The 17,177-nt window shown below is 36.1% G+C and overlaps 1 protein-coding gene across 3 annotated transcripts in view; it reads right to left on the minus strand.

The window, feature by feature from the left end:
- SMC2 (structural maintenance of chromosomes 2) overlaps window positions 1-17,177 on the minus strand; it is a 74,092-nt gene that overhangs the window by 23,249 nt on the left and 33,666 nt on the right. For all 3 annotated transcript variants that reach the window (XM_066256613.1, XM_066256612.1, XM_066256611.1), the window contains exons 12-19: window positions 16,874-16,991; window positions 16,107-16,245; window positions 15,608-15,727; window positions 13,401-13,605; window positions 11,214-11,349; window positions 8,616-8,740; window positions 2,739-2,932; window positions 1,622-1,765 (exon numbers count right to left, since the gene is read on the minus strand). In XM_066256613.1, coding sequence (XP_066112710.1) covers window positions 1,622-1,765; window positions 2,739-2,932; window positions 8,616-8,740; window positions 11,214-11,349; window positions 13,401-13,605; window positions 15,608-15,727; window positions 16,107-16,245; window positions 16,874-16,991 — 1,181 coding nt within the window. The remainder of the gene's footprint in view (window positions 1-1,621; window positions 1,766-2,738; window positions 2,933-8,615; window positions 8,741-11,213; window positions 11,350-13,400; window positions 13,606-15,607; window positions 15,728-16,106; window positions 16,246-16,873; window positions 16,992-17,177) is intronic.

Genomic DNA, 17,177 nt, shown 5'->3' on the forward strand with positions numbered 1-17,177 from the left:
AGGGGGGGAGGAGCTGGAAGCATCAACTCCCATATGTGCCTTGACCAGGCAAGCCCAGAGTTTCGAACCGGCGACCTCAGCATTTCCAGGTCGACGCTTTATCCACTGCGCCACCACAGGTCAGGCTCTGTCCCTTATCTTAAAAAAAAAATAGTAAAAATTATTTTGTGATTGATTCGGTAAATGTTAAGAACAAAAGACGTGAATTTAGCCACGAACAGAATCAAGAAGAAACACCTTCTTTTCCAAACACTGGATGATATAATAATTAAATGATTAAAACAATCATTTCAAGGAGAAACCATAACAGAAGATGTCAAAGCAGATGACAAAAGGCAAAAACGGTCTTACTACAATGTAGGTACATAAACAGAACTCTTGTTAAAGCTATGGACATTTTGCCAACATGAAAAATCAATGACACACTACTTATAAAAACGGTATTAATGGCAACAAGACAGAAAGCTTCATTTTTTCAGTTACATCCCAAAATGAAAGTACAGCATGATTATTATAGTAAATAATGCTGTATTGCATATTTAAAAGTTGCTAAGAGAATAACTTTAAAAGTCCTCATCACAAGAAAAAAACTTGTAGCTGAGCTGATTGATGTTAACTAGACTTACCATAGTGACCATTTTGCATATTATACAAATAACAAATCATTACATTGTACACCTGAAACTAATATATGTCAATTATAACTTAATTTCAAAAAGAGAAGTAATATGTAACAAAACATAATTCAAGGTTAAAAATCAGAGACAAGAGGGTATCTAATATTAATAAAGAACAATCTCTAATAAAGACAAACCATAACATTAATTTGCAGGTAACCTAAAATTTGAAACCCCCTTCTCCCAAATCCACACACTTCACTGACTGCTTCTGATATAACACTATTTCTCTCTCACCAGCTACAATGATATTAAGCTCCAAAATAAAGAATGCTATAGGGACCTTGTCACGGTCAAGGGTTACAACTTGCATGGCTTCTCCTAACATCCCAGCGAGGGGGCTTCTCCGTATGCTCGCAGGCCGGGCACCTCCCCATGACAGTCTCCCCTGGCATCTAAGACAGCTATTTATTTCCCAGCAAGTGGGGCCCATGCAGCACTTCCCTAGACGGCTTCTCCTGGAACTCAAACCTCACCCTCAGTGGGCCACAGCAGTGTCTTCTTCAACCAGATCTGGTTCTCAGCCCTGAAGACAGAATGGGGCTCTTCCTCAAATTTGTTTCTTCCATGAGTGTACTGCCTCAGCCCTATGGGTAATAACTGCTCCTTGTATTTGCCATTTCTATTTTCAGAATTCTCTTGACCCCTTAGTGATCAATCCGGCATCATTCCTAATTCCTATTATAGTTAACCATTTTTATTTAAAATGCCCATTCAAATTACTGTATAGGTTTTGTCATCTGAATATACTTGGGCTAAAATAATCACAAAAATCATTTCAGGACTCTGAGTCGAAATCATCATTATTTTTGTCTCTCATCATAGAAAGAGTGAAGAGATTGAGACGACTGAGACCTCTAAAGTCAAATAACTCCAAGCTAACATGGAAAATTTCATAAGTAGATTAACACTTGCAATTTTTCAACACAGCTAGTAAATCTTACCTTACTTCTAGCCACCTCAGCTGCCATTACTTCAATCTGACCTTCATAGGACTTGATAGCTTCATTTACAGCTTCAAGCTGCTGTTCACAGGATGCATGCTCTCTTTTGAGCTCTTCCAGCTCCAGAGTGATAGCTTCAACTTCCTGTAAGAAACAGTATCTGGGATTCAATGGTCATTAACTACTGAAAAGTAAATGCTTACATATCAACAAAACCAGTAAGAATCTCATGCAAGTAAGACCCCACAGCTTGCTACTCAACTACCAAAAACACACATATGCTACTTCCCCAGAAGAAGGAAGAAAAAAGAATTTACTTTCCTATACTTAAAATTATGGGTTAAAAAAACTTTACATAAACTATGTCCTTAATCATTTTATTCCTATAGGAAAAAAAAATACAGAGTTCTACATAACAGATAAATTAAGTACATGTAAAACCTTCTCTCAACAATTATTCAATGTAAAAAAATCAGTTTCTCAATTTTTTTCTTTCCTATTTATAGCCTTTAACTCACTGGAAAATAATTTGTGCAGCTATTTACTGACAAATCATAAGATGGATTAAAAAAAAACAACTATGAAGAAAAGTGAAATTGTATGAAATGGTAATTCAGAGCCCAGCCACAGAAATATCTAGGTTTAATTTCCAGCTTCGGTACTTTCCAAAATATATAATCATATATCACTAGTCTCCAAATGAACAGCACTTTGTACATATAACATGCTTTGCCCTACATTATTCTTTCACAATATACATTCACATAAATGATCACCAAAAGACATACCATCACCGAATCTCTGATGCAACCTAGTTCCACCACACAATACAAGGATTGGTCCACTCTATAATGAAGCATTTACCAAAAGGCAACTTTGCTCTTACTCTAGAATGAGCAAGCAAATGCAACAAACACAATTATGACACTCAGAGGGTTTTCAGAGTAGACTATTTTAATTTAACTTCTAGGATGTGTAATTTATTTCTTAAAGAAGCATGCTTTGCTTTTGGATTCTGTGATGAATGCTGATTAATAAGGCCAATCAATGGTGCTCTTCCTCCTTCTGCTCCATGTAGATGTTAAAAGCTTGGTTCTATTTCTAGAAAGATTATTACCTGTTGTTTTTCTTTCATTTTCTTGCTGGAGGCATCTGCTTTGGTTTTGGCACTGTTAAGTTTGCTCTGAGCATCCTTTAGTTCTTTCTCTCGTTCAGCTTCTGCATTTTTCATTTTGTTCTCCAATATTTCATATTTTTCTTCTGCTTTTTTTTGAATTTCTTTGGTGTTTTTTAAGGTCTCCTCACTTTCCTCTGTTTAATAAAGTAGGCAAATGTGGCTAAATGAGGTACTCCAATTATTAAGTTATAGATAATGGCTTACAAATTCAACCTTTAATAAAAGAAGTGATCTAGAAAGTTAGAGGCTAGAGTTTTAAAAATATAACTGTTCCAACCTTATTCTAGAAATGGTATGTTGAAATACAGATCCTGCATAAAAGCAATACCTGAATTACCTAAATATCTGTGATGAAATTATTCCCAATCACATGAAATTGAGTAATATAAACTTTACCTACAAATCACCTACTTTAACAAGGATTTAAAACTTTTTAAAAATATCACAGGTCTTTTATTTTTAGAGAGAGACAGAGAGAGGGACAGACAGGAAGGGAAAGAGATGAGAAACCTTAGTTGTTCATTGATTGCTTTCTCATATGTGCTTGACGGGGGGTGGGGACCCTCTAGCAAGCCAGGGACCATGAGGTTACGTGTATGATCCCATGCTCAAGCCAGTGACCCCACACTCAAGACCAGGGGTCTCAAACTCGTGGCCCGCCGAACAATTTTGTGCGGCCCGCAGACTAATCCACGAAGTTCAAAATATTTTGGATAAAATTAAGTAAGCCTAGGGGCCTACTTGTATTTTTCATTTCTCTAGCATCCTAGCTAGATATTAGCTTAGTTAACAGCAGTTGTGATGCGAACTACAGTTTCTGGTTGTTTTGTGACACTGAGTAAACTGCATGTACGATTGTGCTTGTTGTACTGATTTTTTTTTTGTTTTCAACTGCAGTGAGAAAAGTGTTGCGTAACAGTTGCCTTTTGTAGACCTAGTGCGGCCCGTCGAACGGCTGTGATCTTGCTCTGCGGCCCACATGCTGAGTTGAGTTTGAGACCCCTGCTCAAGCCGCATGAGCCTGTGCTCGAATCAGTGACCTTGGGGTTTCAAACCTGGGACCTCTGCATCCCAGGCCAATGCTCTATCTATCCACTGCACCACCACCTGGTCAGGCACAGGCCATCTTTTTAACATACCTGTATGCTTCCTAAAACCAGAACTGAGAGAATATCTATATTTTTTCTTTATGTATTTTAGTTACAAGAAAGCTTATAATTAATTTCATAAGCAAGCTTTTTTTGTGTTCTTTGCTCATTAATTGATTCAAGGACCCTCTTATTAAAGAGAAATATTGTGAGAATACATCTAGGATGAAGCATAGTAAAAATATTGTCTCTAAATTTATGAAAAATAAAGACAGATGACACATTGTGACAGAACCTAGGTACAAATATAACCTTGGATACCATGAATTCACTGCAAGATATCACTGCAAGAAATCAAAAGATAAATTAAAAAAACCCTTTAGACAAATGAAGATGAAATACAACCTACCTAAATGTATGGAATGTACAAAAGAAGTTCTCAGAGGGAAGTTCATAGTGATAAATGCCAACACCAAGAAACAAAAAAATTAAAACGAACAACCTAACTTTACACCTCAAGGAACTACAAAAAGAATAAACAAAGCCAAAGTATGTAAAAGGAAAAAAATAAAAAAGGTCTGAGTGGAAAAAGAGACTAAACAACAACAACAAAAAAATCAATGAACTAAGAACTGGTTCTTTGAAAAGATAAACAAAATTGACAAACTTTTAACGAGAGTTGCCAAAAAAAAAGAAATAAAAAAATTGAGACTTAAATAAAATCAGAAAGAAGTTACAAACAATACTATAAAAATTCAAAATATCAGAGACTACTGTAAATACTTATATGCCAACAAAATGGATAACCTATCCTAACAATAAATCATGAAGAAATATAAAAGCTGAACAAATTATTACTAAGGAGATTGAATCAGTAATCAAAACCTCTCAAAATACAAAAGAACAAAGTCCAGTACCAGAGGGCTTCACTGGTGAATTCTACCAAACATTCAAAGGAGAATTAATACTAGTCTTTCTCAAACTGCTCCAAAAATAAAGAGGAAGAAACTCTTCCTAACTTATTTACATGGCCAGCATTACCCTGATAACAAAACCAAACAAGAATACCGTAAGATAATTACAGGCCAGTATCCCTGATGAACAAACATAAATGCAAAAATCCTCAACAAAAGATTAGCAAACCAATTTCAACATAAAAGGGTTATTCCCCATGTTCAAGTGGGATTCATCCCTGATATGCAAGGATAGTTCAACATCTGCAAATCAATGTGATAAGCCATATTAACAAAATAAAAGATAAATAATAATCTCAATGATATAGAAAATTAGACAAAATTCAGCATCCATTTATGAGAAAATTCTCAACAAGGTATGTGTAAAGGGAATATACCACAACATAATAATGGCTTTATATGACAAGACCAGAGTTAACATTATACTCAACAGTGAATAACCTGAAAGCTTTTCTTCTAAGCTCAGGGACAAGAAAAGGGTGGCTACTCTCACTTCTTTTATTCAACATAGCACTGGAAGTCTTGGCCAGCACAGTTAGACAGTAAAATGAAATAAAAGGCATCCAAATTAGAAAGCAATAAGTAAAACTGGCACTATTTGCAGACAATATATTAAGCAATCCCCCTTTACCACTTCATTAAAAAAAATAAAATATCTAGAATTAATTTAACTGGGGAGCTGAAAGACTTTTACAATCAAAACTATAAGATATTGATAAAGAAATTGAAGAAGACATCAATAAATGGGATAGTCCATGCTCATAAACTAGAGAAATGTTATCAATCTCTATCAAAATTCCAATGGTATTTTTCAGAGAACTAGAACAAATAATTCTAAAATAAGCATGAAATCACAGAAAGCCCCAAATAGCCAAAACAATCTTAAGAAAGAAAAACACAGTCAGGAAATGTACAGGAACAGAGCAATGTTCCCTTCTCTCTCTCCCCTGTCCTCTCTCTATAAAATCAATAATTAAAAAAACAGAAAGAAAAACAAAGCCAGCAGTATCATACGCCCTGATTTCAAATTATGCTATAAAGCTATATGTTCAAAACAGTATGGTACTGACAAAAAGACAGACACACAGATACATTGAACAGGATATAGACAAATGCAGAAATTAACCCTCACAAAAAACGGTCAATTAATTTATGAGAAAGGAGTTAAGAATATGCAATGGAGAAAGAACAATCTCTTCAATATATGGTGCTGGGAAAAGTGGACAGCCACATGAAAAGAATAAAATTGGACCACTGTCTTATACCATACACAAAATTAACCCTATATGGATTACAGTCTTGCACATAAGACCTAAAGCAATAACACTCTAGAAGAAAACAGGGTCATCTTAGTTTTTTGGATTTGACATGTAAAGCAAATGTAACAAGAGCAAAAATCAACAAGTAGGACTGCGTCAAACGAAAATATCAATAATTCTGCACAGCAAAGGAAATCATCAACAAAATGATCTAGTAATCATCAAAATATCAGAGACTACTATAAATACTTATCATCAACAAAAAGTATCTAGTGAATGGGAGAAAATATTTGCAAAATATAAAATAGGAAATAGCTAAAACATAAACTCATACAACTTAAAAGAAAAAATCCAATTAATAAAATGGACAGAGGCTTGACCAGGCAGTGGCGCAGTGGACAGAACGTTGGACTGGGACGCGGAGGACTCAAGTTCGAAACCCCAAGGTCGCTGGCTTGAGTGCAGGCTCATCTGGTTTAATCAAGGCTCACCAGCTTGAGCCTAAGGTTGCTGGCTTGAGCAAGGGGTTACTCAGTCTGCTGTAGTCCCCGGTCAAGGAACATATGAGAAAGCGATCAATGAACAACTAAAGTGCCACAACGAAGAATTGATGCTTCTCATCTCTCTCCCTTCCTGTCTGTCTGTCCCTCTCTGTCTCTGTCACAAAAAATAAATACATAAATAAAAATAAAATGGGGAGAGAATGTGAACAGATATTTGCCACAGAAGACATAGATTGCAAATAGTTGGTCAACACCACTAATCACCAGGGAAATTCATATCAAAACCACATTAAGATATCACCTCCACTGGCCCTGGCCGGTTGGCTCAGCGGTAGAGCGTCGGCCTGGCGTGCGGGGGACCCGGGTTCGATTCCCGGCCAGGGCACATAGGAGAAGCGCCCACTTGCTTTTCCACCCCACCCCGCTCCTTCCTCTCTGTCTCTCTCTTCCCCTCCCACAGCCGAGGCTCCATTGGAGCAAAGATGGCCCGGGCGCTGGGGATGGCTCCTTGGCCTCTGCCCCAGGCGCTAGAGTGGCTCTGGTCGCGGCAGAGCGACACCCCGGAGGGGCAGAGCATCGCCCCCTAGTGGGCAGAGCGTTGCCCCTGGTGGGCGTGCCGGGTGGATCCCGGTCGGGCGCATGCGGGAGTCTGTCTGACTGTCTCTCCCCGTTTCCAGCTTCAGAAAAATACAAAAAAAAAAAAAAAAAAAAGATATCACCTCCACTTTTAAGAATGGCTATCATCATAAAGAAAAGAAATAAGAAGTGTTATAGAGGACGTAGAGAAAAGGAAACCCTTGTGCACTGTGCTAGCAATGTATACTGGTGCAGCCAACATGGAAAACAGTATGGAGGTTCCTCAAACAGTTAAAAATAGCACTACCATATGATGCAGCAGTCCCACTTCTGGGTATTTATCTGAAGGAAATAAGACATTAACTCAAAAAGATATAGGCACCCCTCACCATGGTCACTGCAGCATTATGCACAACAGCCAAGATATGGGAAACAACCTAAGTGTCCATTGTGGATGAAAGACTAAAGAAAATGCGCCACACACACACACACACACACACACACACACACACACACACACACACAAATACTATTCAGCCATATAAGAGAAGGAAATCTTGATGTTTGTGACAATATGGACAGATCTAGAAAGCAATATGCCAAGTGAAATAAGTCAGAAAGACAACTACCATATCTCACTCATACCTGGAATCTTACCTACAAATTATCTAAGATCAGAGACAGAGAACAGATAGCGAGAGGCAGGGGGTAGGAGAATGGGGGTGAACACAATGGGTAAATTTTTTATTTTGTAAAAGAGAAAAAAAATAAAATATTAGTGGAGAAAAAGGTGTATGGATATTATCCTTAAAAAAGAAAAATTAAGACTACCTTATACAATTAAATTCTGATCAAAAAGGTAAGGTACAATAGGTTCTTAAAATTAGGGAAAGAGATAGCTATAAACTGAATCATACTAAACAAAAAATGTTCTCTACAAACACTCTAAACATAAAGTTAAAAGTCAAGCTAGAAGCCAAAAATATTAATAATGGAGATAAGCTACAAGAAATCAGAATGAGAATAGACAAACAATAAACAAATCAAGAGAAAAATGGGTAAAAAAAAAAAAAATCACAGAAGCAGAAGCCAAGGACCATACAATAAAAATAAAGATCCCAAACTTCACCAAGCAATCAGAGAAATGCAAATTAAATGCTAATGATCTACCTCTTCACAACATAACAGGAGAAATTAAGGATATATTTGGAGAAATGAGAACTTTCAAATGCCACTGGTGTGTATATGTGTACGGGTACAAATGGGCAGAACTTTAGCAATAGAATAGTCATAATATGTAATAATTAAAACAAATAAGGAGAATTCAAAAATTTTAATACAAATATATAATAAAGATAAGATCTAAATATCTAAAGGTTAGCAGAAACAGAGTAAGCACAAAAGTGCTTTATATTACCAATGGTTTTTTTAAGAGCATCTAATTCTTCTTCCTGCTTGTGATAGGAGCTTTGCTGTAGCTTGGTTTGTAATAACTCTGCCTCCTCAGTTTTCATCTCCCACTGCTGTTTTAGTTGGCGATACCTCAGAAAAAGAGAAGTTTGTAAAAATGAACACAATTTTCCTGATGTTTGAGACATGTATTCAAACTACAGGCTTTCACCTAAAAATAAACTCACATACTAAATATAAACAATATAAGATGTCACTGGTTACAAGAATAGTTTTGAGGCATCAATTAAATTCGAGTCTGATTTGGTCACTGAACATTAACAATTCTAAATGACCAAGACTGATAATAACTATTTACAGAAATACTCTTAATTTTAGAAAACACAAAAAATAATCTGAATAGGATTCCCTAAAAATAATCCCTCCTATTAATCCTTACTAAAAGGAAAAAATCCACAACAGCTCTCTGTCAGAAACCAGATTAACTATATAACAATTCTATAAAATTTCAGATATTTTATTTATTAATCTCCATTTTCAAATGTAAAAAAAATAACATTCCCTACATTTTCTAATGAGACTGATAGTATACTGAACAGATATTTGCAATGCACTTTTTCTTGTAAACCCAGTAATTCTACCCCAGTTCCGGCTGCTTAGTTATTTCTTTAGAAGGTACTGAGCTAATTCAGCTACAGTGAAATTACAAGTTATATAAATTCACAAGGTAGCTTGACACTAGAAATTCATGAGCTTTGAGAGAAAGTATAAAACACTCCCTTGAATACCTTGCCTGAGACTGCTTGATATCAATTAAAACCATATTTTTAAGTTAGTCATTTTTCAATTCATTAAAAAATGTAGTTGTAGAAAATCAGGGGGAAAAAAACAAATGCTACATTCCTGATAAGGTCTATGAAAGAATGGCTTTAGTTGACCCTTCCGCTCATACTTTTTCAAAATCCATTTCCTTTCCTTGACCTCAGTGCCACAATTTGTCTACACGACAATTCTGCAAAACAAATGATCCAACACTACTGAACGAAGTTAACAGTTCTGAGCCAAACACGACCACAAACTAATGGCATTGCCAGACCTTCCACACATCTCAGAGAAACTGTGCGCTTTTCTCACAGAAAAAGTTCAGTCACTTTATGGGTAAATACAGAGTTTATATGTATATGATGTTTGAAAGTAGACATTTTGATACAACTTATATCTTAAAATAAACACACTGATTATGACAATTTCTTCAATATACAGAGTTCTAAAGGTCTTGTTACCATTCTAAACTTTAATAATTTTAGAAGATGAATCCTAAAAATCTACCAAAAAGCTTCATTTCAAAGTTTAGATTTTTAAAAATCTTTATTCAGTACTATGAATTCTGAATAAAAGATTTGGTTTTAATTTTGCCAACTTCAGAGGGATTGGAAAAAATTACAATTAAACTTTCAAATAATGTACTTTGTAAGTTTGTGGCAATTATACTCCTGAAGCTTTCCAAGCAAGTAAGGACTCTTCCCCAGAATAACCTATGGAGTTAATTCACATCATTCAGGCATTTATTCAACAGCCACCTTCTCAGTGAGGCTTTCTCTGGACACCCAATCTGAAATTTCAGCACCTGTTTGTCCTGGACAGCTCCCACAGCCTTTCCCGGTTTACTTTTTCTTCTTATAACTTGGCATTACCTAACATGTTTTACCAATTTAATTTTCTTTATTGTTTGTTTCCCCAACTATATGTGTTTAAAAACAAGGTGAGGAAAGAGATTTATCTGTTTGATTCACCACTGTATTCTAGGTCCTATAAGAGTATTTGGCATATATGAGGTGGCATTTAATAATGAGTAAGTCTGAGTGACAAAAAAGAGGCCACTTAATAGCATGATCTCAGTTTTGAAAATATAATAATATGCATATACCTTGTAAAATACACAATAAGAATACTGAAAGATGCATATATATACTTATGTCTATACCTACAGAAGAAACACTGTAAGGACACACATCAGACTTTAATTTTAGCAGTGACATTCCGACATAAACTTTTTTACTTCTTCCACAGGCAACCTAGTGATCTTCAATAGCTACAGGACAGCCAGAATGCTGCTAAAGTTAGTGCCGGCACCTGATCAATGCTATATTGTATTGTATCATTTCAAATCAAGAACTCAAGTATCTCTATTAACCTCTAGAGTACAACATATGGGTTTCTCTACCAATCCCAGCACAGCACATCTCAAAGAGTAACGGAAATATTTGGCTATTTTTTCTTCCTTTTGTTTACTTAGCTTTCCCTAATTTCTATAACAAAGACATTTTTATTAGAAAAATAATAACTGATAAACAAGTTATCAAATTCACAATCTATTCAATTAAAACCAAGAATATTATAAGAAAAGCCAGAAGTTGTATTTCTTCTTTAAAAATATACACATACACATTTACAGGGTGGGCAAAGTAGGTTTACAATTGTGTGTACGCAAACACCAAGTTTACTCTTGTATTGCTCTTCATTCTTATTTTCCATACAAACAACTGTAAACCTACTTTTGTCCCACTATATATATATATATAGCTTAATTCAACAGAAGTCTTACTTCTCAGCAGTGTTTTTAAGACCTGCTAATTCCTCTTCTAGAGCGTGTAGCTCATTCTCCTTGATGCTCAGCTTATCTTGAACATCTTTGAGCTCTTGAAACTTGGTTAAAATAGAAGCTGCCTGGGATGAGGCACCTGACAGAGCAAATGAAAAGAGGCCCTGGACAGTAAGTTATCACATATTTAGTAAACAATAAAAAGTTTTCTAAGAGAATTATACTTGACATCATTCCACAGCCAATCTTGCACAGTGAGCTTATGAAGCTACAGAATTCACTTCACCATTTCATATTAGAGCATACATACATGGTAAATACTTCTACCTACTGGGCCCATCCCTCCGAGGCCCAATCTCCCCCCACTAATAGCGGGGTTTAGCCATGTAATTTGCTTTGGTCACAATGGGAAATGCGCCTCTTCTGAAAGTAAGCCTTAAGAGACAGCACCGAATTCACCCGTTTTCCCCTGGCCCATTCTTCCTTCAGCTTGGTCCCACAATAAGATTAACACGGAACAGAGACAACTGACCTACAGTCAGGTGACATAATTATTAAAAAGACTTGTAAACCACTGAGATCTGGGAACTGTTTTTACCACATCATAACTTTGTCTGAGCTCAGACAGAGCAGAGCAAATCGGTTTCACTTTATAAGCAACTGTATTTGTCTAGCAGTTAACAGGCTGAGGTGTTATACTGGCAAGAAAACTATATAGGTTTGATAGGAGAATACAAAGGTCAATTCATTAGCAATGCTATTATGAGTCCTTCATTAATATGATACAGGGTTACATATTTGCCATCCTTTAAGTATGAACTTCAGGAACATGCAAATCAATTAAATCTAGTTTCTTCTGTTTCAGATATTTAAAAATATTTGGTCAACTTGACTAGGCAGTGGTGCAGTGGATAGAGTTGGACTGAAACGCGGAGGACGCAGGTTTGAAATCCTGAGGTCGCCGGCTTGAGCGTAGGCTCACCAGCATGAGTGCAGGGTCGCTGGCTTGAGGGTGGGATCCTAGACATGACCCCATAGTCGCTGGCTTGAACAAGGGGTCACTCGCTCTGCTGCAGCCCCCTGATCAAGGCACATATGAGAAAGCAATCAATGAACAAAGGTGCCGCAATGAAAAATTGATGCTTCTCATCTCTCTCCCTTCCTGTCTCTCTCTCTGTCTCAGTCACAAAAAATAAAAATAAAATTAAAAAAATTAAAAAATATTTGGTCTATCTTTCAACTGTAACTACTAGTCATCTTATTGTATACTGGGAACTTGATACTTGATCCTGGGGTTCATTTTGTATTCTTGGCCTAGAAAAAAATTATGTCACTTGATATTGTAAGAAGTGCTATATATCCTCTTGGTTTCATGAAAAGCACAAATTGTAATGAGACTACCTAAATTCAAATTCTAAGTTTTGTCACCTACAAGCAAATTATTTAATCACACTATGCCTTACCTTCTACAACTGTATACTGGAGATGATAATAATATGCCTACCTCATCATTGCTATAAAGATTAAAAGAATAAATTATTAAAGCCCTTAGAATAGGGTTTCGTAGAATGATAGAAATGTTCTATAGCTGCATTTTCTTGTTACCCATTAACCATTTATGGTTACCGAGCCCTTAAAATGTGACTTGTAAAACTGAGAAAATTATTTTTAACATTAATTTTGATTAATTAAATGTAAGAGCCACATGTGGCTAACAGTTACAGTTTTGGACAGCACAGACTTAACAGCATTGCCTGGTATACATTAAGTATTATTCAGTGTTTGTTATTATGATCATTTGACACAGATCTGGAAACTCAATGTGGCAAATATTAGAACAAGAAGAATATTACCATTACCTAAAAATTCTTTTCTTAAAAGCATTAAAAAAGTACTATCTCACGGTACTTTAATTTTTTACTTTGACAGGAGCACTGGCATGTACGCAAATTAGAAGTTAACATACTATTTCCTGAAGGAGAAAATATACTGAATAAAAAGACTTCTTTCCCAATTGACCAGAATATCCTGATAGGGCAAAAAGCAAGAGAAAATAAGAGAACCCAACCCCTAGATTAGGAATAAAACTCTGTATTAAGTCATTCCAACCCTATTTCCTATTAAAGACAATAAAAGCCCACATCTTATTTACCACACAGAATCATTAGGACAAAATGATATAACACCTACCTCCACTCAACGTCCCTTGAGGATCAAATACCTCACCTCCTAGAGTTACAGTTCTAGTCATTATTCTTTTATCAAAGGCTACTTTTTTTGCATTATCCATATTGTTGCAAACAAATGTTGTTCCAAAGACAAATTCCATTGCTTTTTGAAGTTCTGGTTTGTATTCAACCAGGGAAAGAGCTATATGAACATTGTTAGGCCCAATCTGTGGAAAAACAGACGTGTCATAGTACATGCTACTCCTCTCCTTTCAGGAATTATTTTATAAAATAGTAAGACGGAAGACCCGGGTTCGATTCCCGGCCAGGGCACACAGGAGAAGCGCCCATTTGCTTCTCCACCCCTCCGCCGCGCTTTCCTCTCTGTCTCTCTCTTCCCCTCCCGCAGCCAAGGCTCCATTGGAGCAAAGATGGCCCGGGCGCTGGGGATGGCTCTGTGGCCTCTACCTCAGGCGCTAGAGTGGCTTTGGTCGCAACATGGCGACACCCAGGATGGGCAGAGCATCGCCCCCTGGTGGGCAGAGCGTCGCCCCTGGTGGGCATGCCGGGTGGATCCCGGTCGGGCGCATGCGGGAGTCTGTCTGACTGTCTCTTCCCGTTTCCAGCTTCAGAAAAATGAAAAAAAAATAAAAATAATAAAATAGCAAGAACTGCTATAATAGAAAATCAGGTGATACTTACCTAGTACTCCAATTCCTTTTGAACTTTCTAAAAGGCTGTGGAAATCTCAAGACTTTTAGAAAAAAACAATCCTACTGCAAAGTAAAATATGTAGCAAAAAAATCAGGCACCATGTGAATTTTATCAAGCAAGAGCCACTACCAAGTTTCTGAATCCAAATTGGACTATTTGGATATATTTTCTTAATAGCACTTTATTCTTTTTTATTATTTTTTTAAGATTTTATTTATTCATTTTTATTGAAGAGAGAGAGAGAGAGAGAGAGAGAGAGAGAGAGAAGGAGAGAGAGAAAGAGAAGAAGGGAGGAGCAGGAAGCATCAACTCCCATATGTGCCTTGACCAGGCAAGCCTAGGGTTTCGAACCGGCAACCTCAGCATTCCAGGTCGACACTTTATCCACTGCGCCACCACAGGTCAGGCTGAACATACTTTCTTAATTAAAGCACAGTAATGGCTGCATCAACAATATGACATAAAATGTTTTATTTCAATTATCAGTAATATGGGTGGTTCCACAGTAAATACTTTTTTATTCAAATTAAACATGCTAAGGCAGCCCCATTAGTTACAGAAATAAAAACACAACTAATAATCAAAAGTTAAAAAAAAAATCTTAAATCCTCAGTCCTTTATTTTGATCCAACTTTCTCTTTTTAACCTTTGTTTATAATATAGTGTCTACCTCTGCCCTTCCTTTAGGACAACTAAGCATTTTTATGAAGCTCAGCAGCAGAAGTCAAACTAAAGACAGCTTTATGTAAATAACATATTCAGCATTGTACCCTGACACAAATAATTCTTATGCCAAATACACATATTTCGAGGTGACAAATTTTATTTCCCTATAGCTGCTTGGCTACAAGCCTGTTCAGCAAGTTACTATATAGAATACTATAGGCAACTGTAACACCATGTTATGTATTTGTGTAATAAGTTGTGTTATGACATTACTAAGAATTTACTAAGCCTTAAGAATTTTTAGCTCCATTATAATTTTATAGAACCACAGCCTTATAAGGGTCCTTCATTATCTGAAATGTCTTTATGGGGTGAGTGACGTTATTTACTGCCACCTGACAGTCATGTGACTTAAGGGTTTGAGATTCTAATACTACATACAACTTTAAAACATCAAAGGTAGTTTTAATGTTATAAACATTTTTATTTTCTTTCCATCTAATTTCATAAAGACAAACTCTAATGCAAGGGTCCCCAAACTTTTTATACAGGGGGCCAGTTCACTGTCCCTCAGACCGTTGGAGGGCCGCCACATACAGTGCTCCTCTCACTGACCACCAATGTAAGAGGTGCCCCTTCCAGAAGTGCGGGGGGGGGGGGGGGGGCGGAGGATAAATGGCCTCAGGGGGCCGCATGCAGCCCGCAGGCCTTAGTTTGGGGATGCCTGCTCTAATGTTTGAAAGCATGGTAGCAATACAATTTTGTGATTCTGCATATGATTATGTCCCCAAAATTAACATTCTCCAATTTTAAAAAAATATAGAGATAAAACATATAAATAAGACTTACAAGATTCTGAGCGACCCTCAGAGTTTCTGGAGGAATACTTCTGGCTGAAATTTTATTGAGTGGAATTATAGTGTATCGACGCTTCAATTCCCCCTTTTCTAGTAGCTTTTTTCCAGTAACCTAAAATATTGTGCATGTAAAATAAAAATACATACATATCATTAAGGATGACAGAAAACATTCAATTGGAAAGAGTTTCACATTTAGAAATCCATAATCAAATAAATGTTTAGTGCCTACTGTCCTGAACAATTAAAAGTCTAAGATTGATTATGCATTTTGGATTCCTGAGTAAGTATAAAACTTCCTCTGAAATGCAGTCAATCAAATATAATACAATCAATAATATAGTAAAAACATCATTAACTGAACAGCTTCACCCTGTGAAGATAAGCAACCTTGGGAGAGCTTAGAAAGAACATCAAGAAAGTACGTTCTAGCAGCTCATGATTTTCAAGCTGAAGAGCAATTACAAACATCTTTGTTAAAATCCGTTTACCTCTGTGTCTACTACAACATTGTAGAGCCGCTCCCCAGCCACCAGCTCCAACGCTCTGGTAGCAGAAGTGTCTTTCACACTAATCAAAGAAGCCACAAGTCCTTTCACACAATTTCTATTCCAGTTTTTTTCCGGGTCTCTAAAATGGAAAAGTTGACAAAATTAATCCTAGATATAAAAATAAAAAAAGATGTATGTAAATTAATACTAAGAGCTCTTTCTGACAATACATTAAATTGAAAGCAGAAGAATCATAGTTTTAACAAAATAAAATTTTTAAAATGTCCCCAATAACTATCTAGCTATTGTTTTTAAATAAATCAAAAGCTCTTTTAGTATATATTGTTTTTTAGTGAAACAGAAAGAAATGTGACTTTCTTATCTTTGTAATGCCTATGTTACTGTAGCATTCCATGAAAAAAGATCCATGTAGGAAATCAAATTGTATATTGTTAATGTAGACAATTAACATTAATAATAGGAAACTTCAAAAAAATTTTGGATTGAGATTAACTTCCTCTCATTTTGGTAAGATTGGAGGCATTACAACCACTAAATTTCACAAGAAATAATTTCCCCTGCCCACATTTGAAACATTTCAGTGAATATTTAAGAAAATAAAAAAAAAGCAATTAAGGTACAGCTGTTTACAGTATTTTCATACAAAAAAATCTCCAAGTGCATAAAATTTTTAGAATGCCTTCCAGCCAAAATTCCAATCTATCTTGACTATTACGATGTTAAAATTCAGGATTTACATCTCTTACCTGTAGGCAAACTGAAGATTGGGAAATCTGGCCAAGAGAGCTTCATGTGTTTCTTTCAATTTACTGATATCACGTGATAGCTGCCTTCGCTTTTCCAGAAGGCTTTCCTCCTTGTTTTCTAAATAGTAAATCATAACTAAATTAAAATCAAGTTTAAAAATCGAAATATTCTATTGTTTTAGGGAAAATATTAGTAACCTCTATTTCTGAAGCATTTCTAGAAGCAAAATACAAATTTCTGGTAAGTACTAAATAAAAAGCTTGCTTAAGGCTCTGGCTAGTTGGTTCAGTGGTAGAGCACTGG

The sequence above is a fragment of the Saccopteryx bilineata genome, chromosome 2 (assembly GCF_036850765.1).
Source record: "Saccopteryx bilineata isolate mSacBil1 chromosome 2, mSacBil1_pri_phased_curated, whole genome shotgun sequence".
In the NCBI taxonomy this organism is placed as follows: domain Eukaryota; kingdom Metazoa; phylum Chordata; class Mammalia; order Chiroptera; family Emballonuridae; genus Saccopteryx; species Saccopteryx bilineata.